The 17,607-nt window shown below is 38.7% G+C and overlaps 1 protein-coding gene across 7 annotated transcripts in view; it reads left to right on the top strand.

Annotated features, from left to right (window-relative positions):
• The window catches only part of LOC126353810 (protein pigeon), a 479,712-nt gene that overhangs the window by 205,123 nt on the left and 256,982 nt on the right, over nucleotides 1–17,607 (top strand). For all 7 annotated transcript variants that reach the window (XM_050002914.1, XM_050002910.1, XM_050002911.1 and 4 more), the window contains exon 5: nucleotides 4,341–4,390. In XM_050002914.1, coding sequence (XP_049858871.1) covers nucleotides 4,341–4,390 — 50 coding nt within the window. The remainder of the gene's footprint in view (nucleotides 1–4,340; nucleotides 4,391–17,607) is intronic.

Genomic DNA, 17,607 nt, shown 5'->3' with positions numbered 1-17,607 from the left:
CATCATTAACCTACCTTTCACCACACATGAATTTCTGAATACTGGTCTTCAACATCTTGCTGTTTGAAGAACTGCTTAGCCTGAGTGTGATGTTGCAGGATGCCACACTCTTGCAACATTACGGAGGAAGGTAGTAGGCACCTTTGTGCCAAATTTCAAACTTCTGATTCACAATGGGAGACGATTACGGCATTTCGAAAAAGTGATCCTTTAATAGTGTTGCACAGTGAAGTTTATGTTATCTTGACTATAGCACTTACATGTCATTTTTTAAACAAATGCTGCCTGTTACTTTCAACCTTAATGTTTGAGATAGGTGTTTACTAATTAGTGACGTGCTGCATAAAGTTTTCTTGATGAGAAACTGATCTAAAGAGATTTCTCTAATGTCTGGTACTCGGGTAACCACATTTACTCCAACATGTAAATTGTAGGATGTAGCTTGGGTCAAAAGAGCCTGTCTCTTATTACTTGTAAGAAAATCATTGTTACTATTACTTGTAAGAAAGTCAGTGTTACTTCTTTGCAAATTATCAAGTTACATTTCATTTTGTTTTGATTCCAACATATTTAAGAAAAGTTCAAAATCTCCAGATGGTAATTAGTAAACTGATTTTTTTGCCTTAATAGAACATCACTCTTGTCTTGCAGATTCTTCTGAGAGCTTGTAATTTTTTTTTTCTGGAGTGAAATGACTTCTGTATCATTACACTACACATTCAACACATTGTTTACTTCTTTGAACTTAGCTCCACAACTGGGACAAATTGTTCATATTATATAGCTGTAAGAGTAATCATTTAGTATGTTTTATTTTACTGGCTTAGTAATGTACACCCTTTGGCCATTCGATCCAACCTACCCCATCACTTCTAACTCCATATGAAGGAAATTGATGACACAGACTATTCATGATGCTTATGTGCCTCATCTCTGTATGTTCAGTACTTCATCTGTATGTTTTGCTGTGTAGTTTAGCATAAGCTCTCTTTAACAGTATTTTCCCTACTAGGACACCCACATTAACCATTGTGCATTTATATGTTTATACACAGTCAAGTGTGATGGTACGGGTCACACTTTTACATGAACTCTCTGTGATCAGCGTAAGTTGGTTCATATAGTACCACTCCAGAAAGCTTACACTCGTTGCCAGTCTTGGCTACATAACTACGGTAGTGCAGTACCTGTGTTATTCCAAATGACAATGCGATGTTCCTTCAGACATACATGCACCTCTGATGGAGCTGGCACTGTGGTGAATACAGCCATTATGAAATACAAGAAATGTATTTGCAGTTACAAATATTGGCAACCATCAGCTGTGTAATGGAATGCTGACAATGAAAATTTATGCTGGACTGGGACTCGAACCTGGATTTCTAGCTTATCACAAGTGGGCACTCTACCATTTGGCTATCCAAGCAAAACCCATCGCCCTACCCAAACTTCCATATGTCGCCAACCATGTGTGCACAACCTTTACTTGCACATCTGTTATGTATATTCCTGTGCAGGGGAGACATTTTACTTGAAAGTCACTTGCCCAGTGTCGGTGAATAAAATGTTTCCGCTGTAAGGGAATATATGTTGGGCTGTATGAGTACAGGTCGTAGACACATGTTTGACAACATATGGATGACATATGGAAGTTTGGATCAGGCCATGGGTCATGCTTGGATAGCCAAATTGTAAGGCGATGGCTCACGATATGCGGGTAATCTGGGTTCGTGTCCCAGTATGGCCAAAGTTTTCATTGTCGTCATCCCATTATACAGATTATGGTTGTCCATATTTGCAACTGTGAATACATTTCATGTACTAGCTACATAACAGTGTCATGTCCTATAACAATAAGTAGTGTTGTGAATATAGTGTTGATTGCTTTGTTGCATTGTGCATAGTGATTATTAATATCATCTACAAAAAAAATGAGCAGAGGGGTTGTACCTGGTCTTTCTAGCAAATCACCATCAACTTTTGTGTCACTTCAGTAATGCATTAATCCATTACATGTCCATTTCTTTTATAAGCTGTAAGCTGGCTGCTCAGTGAGTAGAAGTGGAGGCTTGTCTCAGCATCAAATGTGCTAAAAGCTGATCCCACATTTCCACTCCCCACATCCTCCACTCAGGTGCCAAATAAAAGTGTGCAATCAGTGCATTTGGCTATCCAAGCAAAACCCATCGCCCTACCCAAACTTCCATATGTCGCCAACCATGTGTGCACAACCTTTACTTGCACATCTGTTATGTATATTCCTGTGCAGGGGAGACATTTTACTTGAAAGTCACTTGCCCAGTGTCGGTGAATAAAATGTTTCCGCTGTAAGGGAATATATGTTGGGCTGTATGAGTACAGGTCGTAGACACATGTTTGACAACATATGGATGACATATGGAAGTTTGGATCAGGCCATGGGTCATGCTTGGATAGCCAAATTGTAAGGCGATGGCTCACGATATGCGGGTAATCTGGGTTCGTGTCCCAGTACGGCCAAAGTTTTCATTGTTGTCATCCCATTATACAGATTATGGTTGTCCATATTTGCAACTGTGAATACATTTCATGTACTAGCTACATAACAGTGTCATGTCCTATAACAATAAGTAGTGTTGTGAATATAGTGTTGATTGCTTTGTTGCATTGTGCATAGTGATTATTAATATCATCTACAAAAAAAATGAGCAGAGGGGTTGTACCTGGTCTTTCTAGCAAATCACCATCAACTTTTGTGTCACTTCAGTAATGCATTAATCCATTACATGTCCATTTCTTTTATAAGCTGTAAGCTGGCTGCTCAGTGAGTAGAAGTGGAGGCTTGTCTCAGCATCAAATGTGCTAAAAGCTGATCCCACATTTCCACTCCCCACATCCTCCACTCAGGTGCCAAATAAAAGTGTGCAATCAGTGCATGGAAATAAATTTAATTTTAAATTTGTGGTGTGCATACATATTAATTATGTTAGTGATAATGGTGTTGTTACAACTATAATATTTGCACTCACAGTCACAATGACTGTGGACATTGTTCAAATATGTTTGCACTCACAGCCGCAATGACAGTGACTCTGTTCAAATGTGACATGTGCAGACTATAGCATGGCACAATACGCCATCACATAATTTTTGTAGTACAAGTTTATATTAATTTTAGCATATTTTATGGTATGATTTGTTATTGTGCGTAGTATTTATCCACTTGTTAATGTGCTGAAGTTCTGTTGTTTCCATTTTCGAAACTAAGCTACCAGCTTCTGATGTGTGTGTGAAAAGGAAAGATAGAATTAGTTTGTAACACCAGTTACGACATGGACTTTTAATGCAGAAGCTATCCAAAAACTGGCGGTTGATCACAAAGTAGTCATGAGATGACATGTTGGTAATACTAGGAGAGGCTGGGAAACAAATACATGGATCAGGAAACACACTGGTGTAGACATAAATGTGGTTGTAAGAAAAGTGAAGTGGAGTTGGAAGGGACATTTATTGAGAAAAATGGGCAGTAGACTATAAAATTACAAGGTAACAGAATGGCTGACCAATACTTCCAATACACACACACACACACACAGAAAAGTGGAAAACTTTTCTGCCTTTCAAAACTATTAATTCATTACTTATGGTGGAAAGGACGACAGACTGGAGAAGGTTAGAGAAGGAGATGCTGGTCAGACAGACCCGTAGTTGATAGATGTTCATAAGTCGCGAAAATGATATGTGTGTGTCTTCCAATGGCAGTACATGGAATTTTTGCCTCTTGAAGATATATAGTGGCCACCATGTTATCTCCTTGTGATTTTATAATTTTTCAAGTGAGTTTCCTTTTGATATATGGGAATTGTGTTTAATACTGCCATATCCTTCTTCATTCTCTGTTAATTTCGTAAGTTGTGATCCATGATATCTTCGCCTTCTTGTAGCTGAATTAACAATGTATCATGTTCTGTCTCCAATATCAAAAATAACAATACTGAATGAAATAATCTAAATTTTAGAACTGGAAAATTGTGCATGGATTTTTGACGAGAAAAAAATTAAAATTTCTGCAGTTCTGGCCTCTGTCCTCCCATGATACTGCCTGTAGAAGTTTCCAGGGGACTGCATAAATATCCAAAGATTGGTGCTAATTTAAAGATTGGTTCTTAGGCTTATTTTGCTGGCAAAATATTTAGTTTAATTATTTCAGAGACAATTTAGTTGTAGCCCTATATTTATTATGTAATATATATGCTAATAACATTTAGTATGAAAAGTAATTTTGTGGTAATAATATGATGATAATTTGTTCATGAAACTGAAGGAAATCACTCTTTTTTTTTTCTTTTCTTTTTTTCCAGCAATATCGCTTCATCATGTTCAGCTAACTCGAAATGACAAAGATCAATGGGTATGTTCTCTGAGTATGTTACTGTTTCTTATTTCATCTTCAGTTATTGAGATACAAATGGTTGTAAATTTTAAGAACTGCACATACTTATTACAGTATTTTCTATAGTGATTTTTACTTCCATAGTTTCTGTACTACATTCAGTGTCTTCTGCTTGTAAGCGCAGGTGGTAATTAATATAACATGCTGCATGGAGTAGAAGCTCACTACAATAACTGGCTTCAGAAGTTTAACTTAACAAGAAGAAAAGTATATTTGATGTCTCTTCTTGTGTATTGGTCTTTGTAAAAATGGTTGTTCTGTTCATTTGCCACAGATGGTTTTGCTTTTTATCTATTTGTGCTGTAATTATAGTACTGGATAATATTCATGACCCTCCACATAATTTTGAAGTGATTTTGTTTTTAGGATACACTGAATTTTTCATGATGGTATGTTATAAAGGAACATGTTTACCCAAATCATGGTGTTTAAAAATGGCATCACGGGTCAAACTGCTCACTGATGGTGGATAAAGGATCATAACATATCCAGGCAGTTGTGGCAACATCCTTGTTCAAAATTTTATGACTGTATAAGGAGCCATATGCAGGAAAAATAACAACAAATGAGTTCAAAGGCAGGTTTCATGCCATACAGCCAAAATTCTTACTTTAACTAAAGACCAAAAGAACAGGAGGAAGAGTACTAATATAAGATGATACTTTGTAAAATGTAAAATGTAAAATATGGTACACCCTGTCTTCTAACTGGAATTTAAGGTTGTCTGTGCAAAAAAATTAATTAATTAATTAATTAAAATGTCATACAGCCAAGTTTAATATGAGACAATTGTTTCTACTTAGTTACAAGCAAACAGAGAAAATTTGAAAAACCTTTGTTACGCAAATGCGGACTTGAGGGGTATCAAAGAAGCAATGGAAATTTATGAGATCAGTAGTATTTTGTTTTTAAAAATTATGAATTAGTGGAAGTGCTACCCAGCCTATATTTTTACTACAAACAACATATCAGAGTCGAAGCAGTTAGATCAAACAAAGTATAATAAGAAAAGAAATGCCAGTACATATTATCATCAAAATTCGTGCATTACACTCTACACTTACACCAAGCCAAGTGTTTTCCTCTGGGCATGACAGTAAAAATATGAAATCCCAAATTTGCACATACAAAATAATAGTGTTAACACACATGGTTCCCCACATCACTAGCATGTGAAGCAACTTGTTATGTTTACTGTACGTTGGTGTATGTACTGAGATACAGTGAAACCCCACTTTTGCACTTTTCAAAGGACTCTTAAAATAGGCGAGGAATTACTTTTCAAGCAGTAAAAGTTGTGTACAGAGCCCCCCTCCCATTATTTTTATTACTCAGATCTGGAAAGTCAGATCCATTTCCTTCACTGAATGAATCCCAGTTTTGAAAAGCAGTTAGGGATGGTGGACTCTTTAACCTCTGTTCATTTCTCAGCTGTATAATGCAGAGCATCTAAAACTGGCTCTTTAAAGGAGACTGGGCCTTTCCAAATTTCCATTATACTTAATGCCTTCTGTACAATGGCTTTCCTGTTACTAAGTCTGGAAGCCATGGATAATGCACAAATCCTTTTTTGGACATGCTGGGCAACAATCTATGAACAGGAGAAGTCCCTGTTATAGGCTCCCATCAAGGATATGCAATTGCTTCTTTAATATTTCCAAAGTCATCAGCACTTTGTTATCGTTAGTGCATTTTGTGGGCAATGTTTTACATTTTTAAAACAAAGTGGGTTATTTTATTTGCCAATTACAAATGGCTTAATTTTTTCAGAACCATCTGATTTGTGGATAACATTACTGCAGGGTGAACTTCATTGTGTTTCACTCCATTGCATTTTTTGCCTTTAAAGGCAATTGTTTTCTTTGGACAGATGCTGAAAAAGAGACCAGTTTCATCTATGTTGAAAATGCCCTTTAGTTTATGCTACTTTATAGTTCTTGTAATCTACCATTCACTTCCAGGATTTGTGTTTACACCATTTATTTTTCCTTGTATAGTTCTGTACTTCACGTTATACTGCTTTTTGAACCCATCAATCCATTCATGATATGTGGAGAAGTCCTCGAGTCCAGACGTATTGGCCACCTTCGGGGCCTTTTGACACAGAATCATATCTTTCTTGTGGATGTTGAAAGCATCTTCATAATTTCATCCAGCACTGCATCTTTAAAGAATTGGCATCCTTTTTTAATCTGACCCATGGTTGAGTGCACTTTCCAAAATATTCTTTATTTGTGACAAAAGTGTTTAGCATATATGCAGGTATCCCTAAACTCTGTGCTGATGCAACATGTGCTTCATAATACACTTCCACTCTTTAGATAGTCTTTATTTTCTCTTCCATTCTAAGGGGTTTGCTATGTCTTTTCTTAATATTTTCTATTTTAAAACTGCACTAGTAAACATTAACTTTCTATTTGAAAGAAACAGTTAACAATACAACAGCTCAATCACTTATGCAGGGTTACAATGCTACACAATACACACATTTAACACCTGGCACATTGGCTGATGGGAGTAGCTGTGTTAATTAAATTTGACTCGCTTCAGTCTGTAGTGACAGCTTTGTTGCCACAGCCAACAAAGTCAACCTGAGTTTCAGACGACACTTTGTTTAGTGCTTAAAGAAACCATAAATGGAACTATGTTGTTACTCACAAATACTGGGAAGTGAATTCCCTCTGCCTGTGATCTCGATCAAAGGAAGAAACTGACACAGAAACAATATGGCTACAATATGTCAGCGTACTACTTTCTGTATAGCACACAGTATTGAAAACTAAGGTTGATAGTGACAAGGAGTGAGTGACCATTCATCTGAAGTCAGACATTCTTCCAACTTCTATCGAAACAGTTACCCCTGTCAGACACCAAGCCAAGTAGAACTGGCAGCACCAGTACCACTGATTGTTCTGAATTTTACCAATTCAACTCTCCTGAGTAGAGAACCTTGGGCTAAGGAAAGATATTCACACAATATTTGTAAACACTACTTGAAAGTCAGCACCACACCAGTGCCACCTTATGTCAGTTATGTCGGTTTGTTCTCCATTAACACCATTTCATAAAACATAAATTGTGGTAAAACTATAAAGAAGTTAATACAAAATGAATATAAATTAACATTTTGGACACAGGAAATTTGTTGGGAGTGATGAAAAATGTTTCAAATGGCAGGAAAACATTTTTTCTGGGTTTATACAGTACTTCAAAAAGAATTACTTAACAAACTGACAAACAAAAGAAGAAAACTATTGTGCGACTTCATCAAATTTTCTGTGTTGTTACACATGCATCTTCAGTTCAACATGGGTTTTCAAGAGACAACTTTGGGTGAATTGCCTTAGACAATGCATCAGTATGAAAATTTTGTTCCTGAATCACTTAGAAATCTAGAAATGTGTAGTTGCCCAGAAAGATACACATTACACATGTAATTGACAGACACTGTTTAGATAAAAATTTCTGTTAATGATTTAATATCACAGAACTAAACTCAGTGCAGTAAAAAGATAGTAGACACTGACTGAACTGAATCAGCCCTAGAAATGTGTATTTATTTGTGTTGTCTAGCAAACATTAATCTCGTCATCATACAGTGAAACCAGTACCATCAAAAATCTAATTAATGATACTTTAACAAAATAGCAAAACAACTGAATGTTAGTCATAACTAGATATATCATGTGTCATTATGACTACATCTTACCCAAAAATGCAATTCTAAAAAATTAATCTTAACATAATTGTAGAAATTATATATACATTGTATACAAATGCATGGCTTTGCGGTGATATGTGCTGGAGAAAGTGTTGTAAGGATAACTCCCATCTGTGTATAAGAAAAGCTGGTGGTAGATGGGAGGATCCAGATGGCTCAGGTAATGAAGCAGCCATTGAAATCAAGTATGCTGTGTTCAGCTGTATGTTGTGCCACAGGGTGATCTACTTTACTCTTGGCCACAATTTGGCAGTGGCTGTTCATCCTGGTGGACAGCTGGTCAGTAGTCATACCAGAATAAAAATCTGAATAGTGATTGCAGCAGAACTGGTAAATGACATGGCTGCTTTCACAGGCAGGCCCCCTGATGGGGTGGGATAAGCATGTGACAGGACAGGACATTTTTAATGATTAACTCCAAACTAGAACAAAGTATTATAATACATCATTATTTACAACTTCCAGGCTGAATTGCCATGGTCCATATATAAAATTACTTCTCCTTTTTGATGTTGCATTGCCAACTACGGGCAACATCTCCTGAGGTGAGTCAGCGACTGGCTGCTAGGTGCTGGTGGTCCCGTTTATATAGAGCACTTAGATGGCGCCACCACTCATCACGTGCTTTCGACTTTAAAACTATCTCTGGCTACTGCCATCTCTCTCGATTACAGGTAATCGATTGTCACTTCGTTGCTACAAGTTGACCACCATATCTTGTCTCATTTTAATCCTTCTTCTTTTCTATTAAAATTATTTCCATGCTTGTAGATCTCTATAGCTTCTCTATACATGTGGGTATAATAATGTGAGGTCCTAGCTATCAAGTATGTCTCACTAAATTTTATTTTGTGATCACCATCTTTGAAAACGTGTTTCGCTTCAGCTGATTTGTCAGTCTGTCCCAATCTACAGTTTCTTTTGTGTTCCATTAGGTGGGTATTAACACTCCTTTTAAACCATGCCACAGCTACATGGAATTTTATACACACCTCGGGTAGCTAAGGGGTGTTGTGCGTCTTTCACCGATCTTAAACTTTCACTCATTTTCTTGATAGGTCAAAAGATTGTCTCCACTTGAAACTTGGCCAAAACTTTCCCAATACGGTCCGTGATGTTATGAATAAATGGAAGAAAAACTTTTCCAGCTGACAGTTGTTGTCATGTATTATAATACATATCATAAAAATCGATGTATGTGTGCATGTACTTCCCGCATCTCCTCCTAAACCCTGTGACCAATTTCACTCAAACTTGGTAAACATATTCCTTACTTTCATGTAACAATCATTGTGGGACGTTAGAACTACCTAACTGTAATAGTTCAGGAGATATGATGATATAAATTCTGAGAAGCATGAAAAACTACCACATTGTGCATGATGATTAAATTTATTAGTTATTTGCTACTAATACTGCTCACAACACATTTTGCAGCCAGTATCCACTTATGCCACTGAGTGTACCTACGGAAATATATCATTGTACGAATTGCAGTTCAAGAGATATGATGTCATAAACATTGAGATGTGTGAAAAAATGTCACATCATGCATGAAGTTTTAATACATTTATTCTTTGCTACTAAGACAATTGTGTCAACTTAAGGGAATCCCTGACACCTGGCAGCACTTTTCATAGCTTTTAGTTGCATAATGCAAATGGTAGCAGCAGCAGCTTTATTCATCTGTAGATGTCTTTTTACAAGGATATAGGACATGTCAAAGTATTTACAAGTTTATAATACAGGGAAACATTCCACATGGGAAAAATATATATAAAAACAAAGATTCTGTAACTTACCAAATGAAAGCATTGGTATGTTGATAGAGATGCTAACAAACACAAACACACGCACAAAATTCAAGCTTTCGCAACCCAAGGGTGCTTCATCAGGAAAGAGGGAAGGAGAGGGAAAGATGAAAGGATGTGGGTTTTAAGGGAGAAGGTAAGGAGTCATTCCAATTCCGGGAGCGGAAAGACTTACCTTGGGGGGAGACTACTTCTGCTATAAAATCCACTGTTCCCAGCTCACAAACAGTTCCTTTCACCTATTAAACAACCATTTTGGATATTTCTAACAACTTTCGCTTTATTTCCATTTCTGTTTTTTCCACATCACTGATCATGTTTAGCCACTTCCCACAGGCTTTAACGCCACTATTTGTTCGTCAGACAATTGTTAGCCTCATTTTCATAATCTTCCACCACAAAACTACTCCTTTTAATAGATTTACACACAGTTTTTTCGAAATTTTCCCAAATTTCTCCAGCCATTAACGTGTTTTGGAGGCAACACAACCACCTAACCTTTGTGCACGTAGTTGTTTACCAACCCAAGTTCACCACAGGATCAAAATAGCCCAGCTTTAATCAACACTTTTTCGACATTTTCCACAGCAGATCTCCATTTGCTTACTAGTTCACCTTTATCTCTCCCCATATATTTCTATTTTCATTTTCATTTCAGCCTCATGTTACACTTTCCACCTTCTAATACCATATCACCCTCACAACATCCCCACAACGATCCCATTAAATTTTATTTACATTCCCTCCGCAAACATGCCTTCGCCCTGGCCAGATTACGCTCACATATTTTATTTTCTCGGGCTTGTCTGACATTTGGCTTTACCCCCAAAGGCCTCACACTTACAGTTCCCATCTCTGGCTGTAAACCTTCTTTCCATCAGTCCTTATACCAGTTCCAAACTGCACAATCCATAGCCCTCACCCGCCTAATCCTTCATCTATACATCGACTCGGCCAATGAACACACCTGTCAACTCCTATCCCAAATCAAAGTCCTCAATCTTTCCTCCCCCACATCCACACCGGCTGTTCATAGCATCCTCCTACAGGCCAACCGCAAATTAGAACAGCATGCCACCCTCCACCTCAAAAAACTATCCAATCTCCTGGTTTCCCATCTCCGGAAAGGCAACTCACTCACCCTCCACAACCTTTCCACCAAACCTCAACCTCCTCTCATTGCACACAGACCCAGTCACTCCCATCTACTCAACCTACCACTTCCAGCTCCACTCCCCCCAACACCTCAAAATTCTAGTCAACACAATCTGGAACCACAACACCCCAATTCAGTAGTTAACCTTTCCTCCAAACCTCTCTCCCAATCCGAAACCTCTGTCCTATCCAAAGGCCTCACCTTCAGCCCCACTCCCAGGTTCAACCAAACTGTCCTTGTCAAAGATTTACTGTCCTACACTCTTAGTCTCTGTTGGAAATATCACTTTGCCACGAAGAAAAATAATCCTGATCCCACTCCTAATGATCCAACTCCCCAAGACACTATCCAAATTGAACCCTGCCTGGAACAGTTCCGTCCTCCATCACAGCGTGACCCACCTCTTTCTCAAAATCACCCTCTCCAAACCTTCCAGTAATTTCTCACTTCCAGCCTTGCCTCTCAATCCTTCTTAAAAAGCCTTAATCCTACTCCCAACATCACCACTGTTGAAGCCCAGGCTATCTGTGATCTGAAGGCTGACTGATCCATCGTCATTCTTCTGGCGGACAAGGGTTCCACGACCGTGGTACTTGATCGTCGGGAGTATGTGGCTGGGCGACTGCATCAGCTTTCAGACAACACTACACACAAAGTTAGCCAAGGTAATCCAATTCCTGATGTCCTGGCGGAGCTTCAGGGAATCCTCAGAACCTTAGGCCCCCTACAAAACCTTTCACCTGACTCCATCAAACCTCCTGACCCCACCGACACCTTGCACCCCTACCTTCTACCTACTTCCTAAAATTCACAAACCCAATCATTCCGGCCGCCCCATTGTAGCTGGTTACCAAGCCCCCACAGTACGTATCTCTACCTACGTAGATCAACACCTTAAACCCATTACATGCAGTCTCCCATCCTTCATCAAAGACACCAACCACTTTCTCGAACACCTGGAATCCTTACCCAATCTGTTACCCCCAGAAACCATCCTTGTAACGATTGGTGCCACATCCTTATACACAAATATTCCGCACATCCAGGGCCTCACTGTGATGGAGCACTTCCTTTCATGCCGATCACTTGCCACCCCACCTATAACCTCTTTCCTCATTACCTTAGCCAGCTTCATCCTAACTCAGAACTTCTTCACTTTCGAAGGCCAGACATATCCACAATTAAAGGGAACAGCCATGGGTACCAGGGTGGCCCCCTCGTATGCCAACCTATTTATGGGTCGCTTAGAGGAAGCGTTCTTGGTTACCCAGGCCTGCCAACCCAAAGTTTGGTACAGATTTATTGATGACATCTTCATGATCTGGACTCACAGTGAAGAACAACTCCTGAATTTCCTCTCCAACCTCAACTCCTTTAGTTTCATCAGATTCACCTGGTCCTACTCCATATCCCATGCCACTTTCCTTGACGTTGGCCTCCATGTGTCCAATGGCCAGCTTCACACATCCGTCCACATCAAACCAACCAACAAGCAACAGTACCTCCATTATGACAGCTGCCACCCATTCCATAACAAACGGTCCCTTCCCTACAGCCTAGGTCTTCGTGGCAAACGAGTCTGCTCCAGTCCTGAATCCCTGAATCATTACACCAACAACCTGAAAACAGCTTTCGCATCCCGCAACTACCCTTCCGACTTGATACAGATGCAAATAACCAGAGCCACTTCCTCATCCCCTCAAACCCAGAACCTCCCACAGAAAAACCCCAAAAGTGCCCCACTTGTGACAGGATACTTTCCAGGACTGGATCAGACTCTGAATGTGACTCTCCAGCAGGGATACGACTTCCTCAAATCCTGCCGTGAAATGAGATCTGTCCTTCATGAAATCCTCCTCACTCCACCAAGACTGTCTTTCTGCCATCCACCTAACCTTCATAACCTCTTGGTTCATCCCTATGAAATCCCCAAACCACCTTCCCTACCCTCTGGCTCCTACCCTTGTAACCGCCCCCGGTCTAAAATCTGTCCCATGCTCCCTCCCACCACCACCTACACCAGTCATGTAACCCGGAAGGTGTCCATGATCAAAGGCAGAGCCACGTGTGAAAGCACCCACATGATTTACCAACTGACCTGCCTACACTGTGAAGCTTTCTATGTGGGAATGACCAGCAAAAAACTGTCCATTCGCATGAGCGGACACAGGCAGACAGTGTTTGTTGGTAATGAGGATCACCATGTGGCTAAACATGCCTTGGTGCATGGCCAGCACATCTTGGCACAGTGTTAAACCGTCCGGATTATCTGGATAATTCCCACTGATACCAAACTATCAGAACTCTGGAGATGGGAACTTGCCCTTCAGTACATACTGTCTTCCCGTTACCCATTAGGCCTCAACCTCCGCTAATTTCAAGTTGCCGCCGCTCATACCTCAGCTGTCATTCAACAACATCTTTGCCTCCGTACTTCCACCTCGACTGACATCTCTGTCCAAACTCTTTGCCTTTACATATGTCTGCTTGTGTCTGTATATGTGCGGATGGACATGTGTGTGTGTGTGTGTGTGTGTGTGTGTGTGTGTGTGTGTGGGCGCGCGCGCGAAGTGTTTACCTGTCCCTTTTTCCCCCTAAGGTAAGTCTTTCCGCTCCCGGGATTGGAATGACTCCTTACCCTCTCCCTTAAAACCCACATCCTTTCGTCTTTCCCTCTCCTTCCCTCTTTCCTTATGAAGCACCTGTGGGTTGCGAAAGCTTGAATTTTGTGTGTGTGTTTGTGTTTGTTAGTGTCTCTATCAACATACCAACGCCTTCGTTTGGTAAGTTACATCATCTTTGTTTTTAGATATATTTACAAGTTTAGGTCAATTTAAAATAAGCTAATTTGTATACACATATATTTACAGACTTCTAGTTACAGACAATCATTAGATTTACTCCTAGTATACAATACATGTTTTACAAATGACTTATTAAATAATGTAATGCCACACTGTTCACTCATATCTCACTATCAGTCACTGCACCCACTATACACATTGTTTCATATCACTCTCTCTCTCTCTCTCTCTCTCTCTCTCTCTCTCTCTCTCTCTCTCTCTCTCCCCCCCCCCCCCCCTCTCTCTCTCTCTCTCTCTCTCTCTCTCTCTCTCTCTCACACACACACACACACACACACACACACACACACACACACACACACACACACACACACACTGGTGATCTTTGGGCCATTTTCTGTACTGCAACTTCCCATTTGCTATCCTGAAAATCTGAGTCAGCTTCCTTCCATAATGAGGTGAGATGTTGAGCTCAGAAAAAGGAACAGGCGTTAGTATTGTGCTATGCATAGCTTGGGGGTAAGTAATTCTAGAAAGGAAAAAAGAAGGAAATAAAGTAAAGTGAAGGTGTTATGTTGAATGTTGGATGTTTTATAGTCATTATTATTGTTATTTATCTGTACAACATTTTTTTCATCAAACCCCTACTCTGTTTTATCTAAGTAATCCTTCAATGTATAAAATGTATTGCATAACACGTACTTTTTAGCCGCCTTTTAAATTTCTTTAATCCCATTTGGTAATTTATTATACAGTTTTATTCCTTGGTAGAAAATGCTGTTTTGAGTTTTATGTTTATCTTTTCTTGGTAAAAGTAAGTTCAGTCTACCTCTTTGTGCATGGCCATGGATAGAGCTCTTTGGGCAGTAATTAACAATGTTATTTTTATGTGTACAACTGGATGGTGAATGTATTCACATGGAGCAGTTAATATGCTGTGTTTTGAACAGATCTTTACAATGAGTTCGACTAGTATTTTTGGTTATTAGTCTTATGGCTCTTTTGTGGGGTTTGAAAATTGTGTTCATATTTTGTGCGTTTGTTTCCCAAAAAATAATGCCATAACTAAGAATTGAGTGTATATACTGTTGTGAATAATATGTAACTAAAAGACACTGCATGTTACACACTGATGATAGGATTCTAAGGGCATAACATGCTGATGACATTCTGTTTCCAAGTACCTTTGTGTGTTCACACCACTTCAACTGAGAATCAATATTCATTCCTACAAATTTTACATTTGTTACACAGTCTGTAGAGGTGCCATCTACATTTAATTTAACATTGTCATTTTTCCTTTTCAAACTGAAATTCGTGGCATTAGTTTCCTTTACGTTCAATGTCACTTTATTGCTTATTGTCCAATCATAAACTTCTTTGAGATTTTCATTTGCTTTCTCGGCAAAGAATTCTCTTGTTTTCTCACTGACTGTAATATTGCTGTCATCAGCGAAGAGAATTTTTTCACCGTGAGTAACACTACTGGTAAAGTCATTGATGTATATCAGAAACAGTATTGATCCTAATATGCTACCTTGTGGAACCCCAATGTTAATGTATTTTGGTTCTGATAAGTGTTTTACTAAAAGTTTAGATCTTTTTTAAGTATGTGTTATCTCTACTCTTTATACCCTATCTGTTAGGTATGATCGAAACCAGTCATAAGCTACCCCTCTTATTCCTAATGCTTCTAATTTATTTAATAGAATCTTGTGGTTGACTGTATCAAATGCCTTAGAAAGATTCAAAAATATGCCAGTGTGCTCAGCTTTATCAAGAGCATCAAGTACAACTTTTGTGAATTCTACTATAGCTGACTCCGTATTTTTGCCACTTTGGAAACCAAACTGTGATTCACTTAAAAGATTGTATTTATTCAGGTAATTGATTAATCTGTCTTTCATAGTTGCTTCTATTATTTATGAGAATGTTGACAGCAAGGAAGTGGGCCAGTAAGTTTCTGTCTTCTGCATTATCTTTCTTAAGCAAAGGTACAACTCTTGCCTGTTTTAACTGCTCTGGAAATGTCCCCGATGTGAAGGATTCATTTATTAAATTTGGTAAGGGGCCTTGTATAATCCCTTGCATTGATTCAGTACACACATTGGACCTTCATCTAAGCCTACTGACTTTTTATTTTTTAGTTTTTGAACTTCATTCTGTGTAGTTGGAAGTAACATCATTGTATTGTGTGCAACATTATTTACAGGTGTTATATTTGTTTTGGAGAATTTTTGCTTAACTTCTCTGCAATACTTGAAAAATGCTCGTTTACATAGTTTGGTAAGTGTTGTGGATCATTTATTACCATATCGCCCTCCCTTAGCAGTATGTTATTCTGCATTTGTTTGCCTCTCCCCATTTCCTTTTTTATAACATCCCACACTGCTTTGCTTTTATTCTCTGCATTTTGTATTATTTTGTCATTAAGTGATGTTTTTCCAGCAATCGGCACCTTCCTATAGATCATTTTGTATCTATGATAGAAATTTAAGAATTCTATGTACGGATACTGTCCAGGATATTACACTAAAAACACAGTTCTGTTTTGTTTTCATTTCTAATAGAAATTTGACAAGATGAATACCCTGGCAATGCCAGTTTTGTCTGCTAGTAGTTATATAAAATTATTTATATTAACTATCAGCCAGTATATGTTATCATTAATGCCTGCTTTCTTCATCAAGTGTTTACTAAAGATGTAACTAGTCGAATAACCCAATGCACTGTCCTAGATGTTCCTGTTAGCAATGCAATATATTGACACACATGATAGTTTTATAGGAATTATTCTGGTTGTCGGAACTGATAAGAACACTGTGGCAGTGTCGTGTCAGGTGAAGGAACTTGTGGAACATTGCCAACTCGAGTATAGATTTAAGTGTCAGGAAGTCGTTTCTGAAAGTATTTGTATGGAGTGTAGCCATGTATGGAAGTGAAACATGGACGATAAATAGCTTGGACAAGAAGAGAATAGAAGCTTTCGAAATGTGGTGCTACGGAAGAATGCTGAAGATTAGATGGGTGTATCACATAACTAATGAGGAGGTATTGAATAGAATTGGGGAGAAGAGTAGTTTGTGGCACAACTTTACAAGAAGAAGGGACCGGTCGGTAGGACATGTTCTGAGGCATCAAGGGATCACAAATTTAGCATTGGAGGGCAGCGTAGAGGGAGACCAAGAGATGAATACACTAAGCAGATTCAGAAGGATGTAGGTTGCAGTAAGTACTGGGAGGTGAAGAAGCTTGCACAGGATAGAGTAGCATGGAGAGCTGCATCAAACCAGTCTCAGGACTGAAGACAACAACAACAAGTGAGATGCTCATTGATGGCAGTAGTAGGCTGATGTACCCAAAGCTACCAAATTTTCTTAATAAAAACCAATCTTGGTGTTATAGTGCAAAACCATTTTGTGTGTGTTAATGAGCTATATTAACAACTGCTGCATGAAACTGCCACAATTAATGTCAAATAATTACCCCTGGTACATTTTTGTGATAGGTTGCTTGTTGATAAACTTGGTAACCACTTATTTATTGGTATTGCCGAGCTCATATCACTCGTATTTTGTCATAAATTAATTGCAATTGGTGAAAATACACAAAGGATTCATGTTAAATAACAACACTATGTACTATTTGATGTGATGATGAAGCTACAAAATAATAGTTTAATG

This window comes from Schistocerca gregaria, chromosome 3, assembly GCF_023897955.1.
Source record: "Schistocerca gregaria isolate iqSchGreg1 chromosome 3, iqSchGreg1.2, whole genome shotgun sequence".
NCBI classification, from domain to species: Eukaryota; Metazoa; Arthropoda; class Insecta; order Orthoptera; family Acrididae; genus Schistocerca; species Schistocerca gregaria.
Note: the sequence above shows the minus strand (reverse complement) of the source record. Positions and strands in the feature narration are given on the sequence as shown.